This window comes from Euleptes europaea, chromosome 4 (assembly GCF_029931775.1).
Source record: "Euleptes europaea isolate rEulEur1 chromosome 4, rEulEur1.hap1, whole genome shotgun sequence".
NCBI classification, from domain to species: Eukaryota; Metazoa; Chordata; class Lepidosauria; order Squamata; family Sphaerodactylidae; genus Euleptes; species Euleptes europaea.
In genome coordinates this window covers 56878587-56882354 of record NC_079315.1, presented here as the reverse complement: position 1 = coordinate 56882354, position 3768 = coordinate 56878587, and the positions used below count along the sequence as shown (strand labels likewise).

The 3768-nt window shown below is 61.0% G+C and overlaps 1 protein-coding gene across 1 annotated transcript; it reads left to right on the top strand.

Annotated features, from left to right (window-relative positions):
• Window positions 1-766: 766 nt before the first annotated feature.
• Window positions 767-1732, top strand: GAS1 (growth arrest specific 1). The gene has a single exon (XM_056848991.1). The coding sequence runs from the start codon at window positions 767-769 to the stop codon at window positions 1730-1732; it is 966 nt and encodes a 321-aa protein (XP_056704969.1).
• Window positions 1733-3768: the final 2036 nt, after the last annotated feature.

Sequence of the window (3768 nt, the reverse complement as noted above, 5' to 3'; positions counted from 1 at the left end):
GGAAAGGGGCCGAGCGAGGGGAGGGGAAAAGTGGAGACAGGAGAAAGAGCGGGGCCCGCCGCAGCGCTCCGGCCGAGGGGGCTGCGCGCAAGGAGGGGGAGCGGCGCGAATGGGGTTTGTTTGTTTGCTTTTCCATGCATGCATAATGAGGCCTGATCAGAGCACGCCGCCGCCGCCGCCGCTCGGAGGGCGCTTTTGTATTTAAAGCCTCGCGGAGGGAAACAGCCGTCCCAGAACGACCCGCGGAGAAAGCCGCTCGCGGGACTCGTCGGCAAGGGGCGGAAAGAAGAGAGAGGGCCCGCCGTCCCTCCCTCCCTCCCGCCCTCCCTCCCTCGCTGCAGCCCCGCTGCCTTTCTCGTATGCGGCTGGCCGGGAGGGGAAGGAGGCGGGCGGGCGGGCGGCGCGCGGTTCGGAGCCCCGCTGACCCCGGGCAGCCCCTGCGCGGCGGAGGCGGCGGCGGCGGCGATGCCTCCCGCGAGAGGCGAAGCGAGACGGTGGGCGTGAGGCGACGGGGCGGAAGCGCCATGAGCCCAGCGGGGAGCCTCTCGCCCCCCGGCCCTCCGCGCCACTGACCGCCTCGCGGCCTCCCCGAGCCCCGCGGCAGAGGGGGCCAGGCAGGCGCCGCGTCGGGGCTCTCCGGCAGGCAGGCCGGGCCGGGCCGGCGCCGCGCGGATGGATGGATGAGGGCGACCCCCCGGCGCGCCCTCGGCAGGACTTTCGCCCCCTCGGCCGCCTCCCGCCCCCGGCCGTCCGGCAGCCGCTCGCCATGGCGGGAGCGCGGCGTGGAGCCGCCGGAGGGCGTCGCGGCCGGCCCCTGAGGCTGCTGCCGCCGCTGCTGCTGCTGCTGCTGGGCGCGGCAGTGCCTCCTCCCCCCGGGGCGCAGGGCCGGCGCCTGATCTGCTGGCAGGCGATGCTGCAGTGCCAGGAGGAGCCCCAGTGCGGCTACGCGTACAGCCAGTACGCCGAGGCGTGCGCGCCGGTGCTCATGGCCGCGGGGGACGGCCCTGCCGCCGCCGCCGCCGCCGCCGCCGCGCCCCCCGCCTCCTCCTCCTCGTCGTCCAGCCGGCGGCGCTGCCCCAGCCACTGCATCGCGGCGCTCATCCAGCTGAACCACACGCGGCGGGGCCCGGCGCTGGAGGACTGCGACTGCGCCCGGGACGAGGGCTGCCGGGCCACCAAGCGCGCCATCGAGCCCTGCCTGCCCCGCGCGGGGGGCGTGGGCGGCGGGGCGGGGGGCGGCGGCGGGGGGGCGCTGGGCTGCACGGAGGCGCGGCGGCGCTGCGACCGGGACAGCCGCTGCAGCGCGGCGCTGGGCCGCTACATGGCCCACTGCGGGAAGCTCTTCAACGGGCTGCGCTGCACCGAGCAGTGCCGCGCCGTCATCGAGGACATGCTGGCCGTGCCCAAGGCGCTGCTGCTCAACGACTGCGTGTGCGACGGCCTGGAGCGGCCCATCTGCGAGTCCGTCAAGGAGAACATGGCCCGGCTCTGCTTCGGCGCCGACGCCGCCAACGGCGCGGGCAGCAGCGGCGCCTCCGACGGCGCCCACGAGGACTACGACGACGAGGACTACGACGACGAGCTCCCGCCCCGCGGCCGGGACGACCTCGAGGAGGCGGCGGCGGCGGCCGAGGCGGGCAAGGCCGGGGGGAACGGCGCCGCCGCCCCGCCCCGCCTCGCCCCCGGGGCGCTCCTGGCCGCCGCCTCCCTCGTGCTGCTGCTGCTCTGGTAGCCGGGGCCCCCCCCGGTCCCCCCCCGGCTGGCCTGGCCTCGCTGCCCCGAAAGGGCCGCCTGGCCCCGAACCCCTGCCGGAGGGGGACGCGGAAAGAGGCCTCCGCCCGTGCTGGATGGACGCGGGATTCATCGCCCCCCTTTCCCTAGGACTGGGGCTCCTTTCCCAGCAGCGTGCCTTAATGCCAGGACGAAGCTGCGCCCTCCGGAAAGCAGACACCCCCCCCTCCCCCTGGCGACTTCAGTGGAACTTTACCCCCCCCCCCCCGGGAATCCTCCCTGGGACATTTGTGGAGAACCTCTGCTTCTTCCTGTATAAATATTTATCGCTGTTCTCTGTGTACGGGCATTTCCCTCCCCCGCCCCCTTTCGAAACCATATTTGAAAGGGGTGGTGCCAGTGTATTGGCGTTCTGCTTTCTAAAAAACGAGCCACTGTTCTCAATGCAATTCCTGGACTGTGAAGATAATGCCCAGTGGGTCGCCGTGTTCGTCTGCCTGCAGTAGTAGGAAAGGGCCAGAGAGTCCAGTAGCACCTTCAAGAGTAGCAAAAATATTTTCTGGTAGGGTATGAGCTGTCGTGAGTCACAGCTCACTTCTTCGAAAAATATTTTCTGGTAGGGTATGAGCTTTCGTGAGCCACAGCTGTGGCTCACGAAAGCTCATACCCTACCAGAAAATATTTCTGTTAGTCTTGAAGGTGCTCCTGGACTCTCTGGCCCTTTTCTATTCCTGGACTGTGGAATGTGTTCCTGGGGCACTTCCATTCCAAAACGGATTTACTTGGAAGGGAGGCCTGTTGATAAAGTGTTAGCTTAGGGTTGCAACTTCAGGGCTGTTATACACATTTTCTGGACGTTGGAGGCAACAGCCGTGCTCTTGTCGTGCATGTGCGTGCAGTGTTTGCGTGCGTGCACCAGCTGCAGCTTGGCAATGTGTACATGCAACGGTGGTTCATGGAATAAATATCCGTGTATGACCACATGTATGGGTTTTGTCCGACGCTTGTGTATGGGAGATGTGTGTAAAAGCATCCTTCGTTAGCGCTATGCAATTTGTTGCCCTTTGGCCTTTTAGCAGTAAGGGAACGAGAGTAAAAAAATAAAGCGGTTGGCAAAGCTGCTGTAGGTTTGTTGCCACGCTGCCAAGCCAACGTGCAAGTGGTGAATGTGCTGATGGCTGTTTACGAAAGCTGTTGACGGTGAAGGTAAGAAAGAGATGGGCTTTTCTAGAGTGCCTCCAAAACTACTGCCTTACTTGTTAGAACTAGTCAACAACTGAAAATTAACTCCCGCCCCCCACCTACATTCTCAGCATTCAAAATAATGCCAGAAAGCAAACTCAGTTTTGATTCTTTTTTAGGGTTTTGGGGGGGGGGGGAAAGAGGCTTAAGTAAGTTTGCAGGTTGTAGGAAATCTTTTCACAGGTGTTTGATAGTTCCTTGAAGGCAGACCTTTTATGTAGAGTAAAGCATGAAAAGCATACAAAGTTCATCACATGTGATGATGGTACATCTGCCAATATTACTAAGTGTTGTATACGTATTAGGAAGTTGCATCTTCCCAGCTTGTGAACAGAGAGTGAAGGAGATGTGTGTACGATTGTCCCAGGTGATGAAGCACATACTGTTTTCATGCTTATTCTGCGGGATGTGTCAGCTGTAATTTCTGCAGTGGTTCTTGCACACTCACAGTTGGGCAACAAAAGCTTACCAGCATAGCATCTCTTCTGCCTAAGGGGAAAATGGAAAATGCTGATCTGTTGGCTATACTGAACAATGCAACCGTTGTCTTAAAAGAGCTCTGCACTGCCATCTTCAAAAGACACTTTTAAAATTTGACTTGTATGTAAAAATATCCTGAAAAGTTATATTGCCTCTAATCCTATCAGGGGGCTGACCTCTGGTAAATCTTATATAAGATGTATTTAAAACTGGGATTTGTTACCAGTCGCTCTAGGTTGTACATAGAATTTTATAAATTGTATACTTTGGGAATAATTTATTTTTTAAGAAATTAAAGATTTAACTGCACCCCAT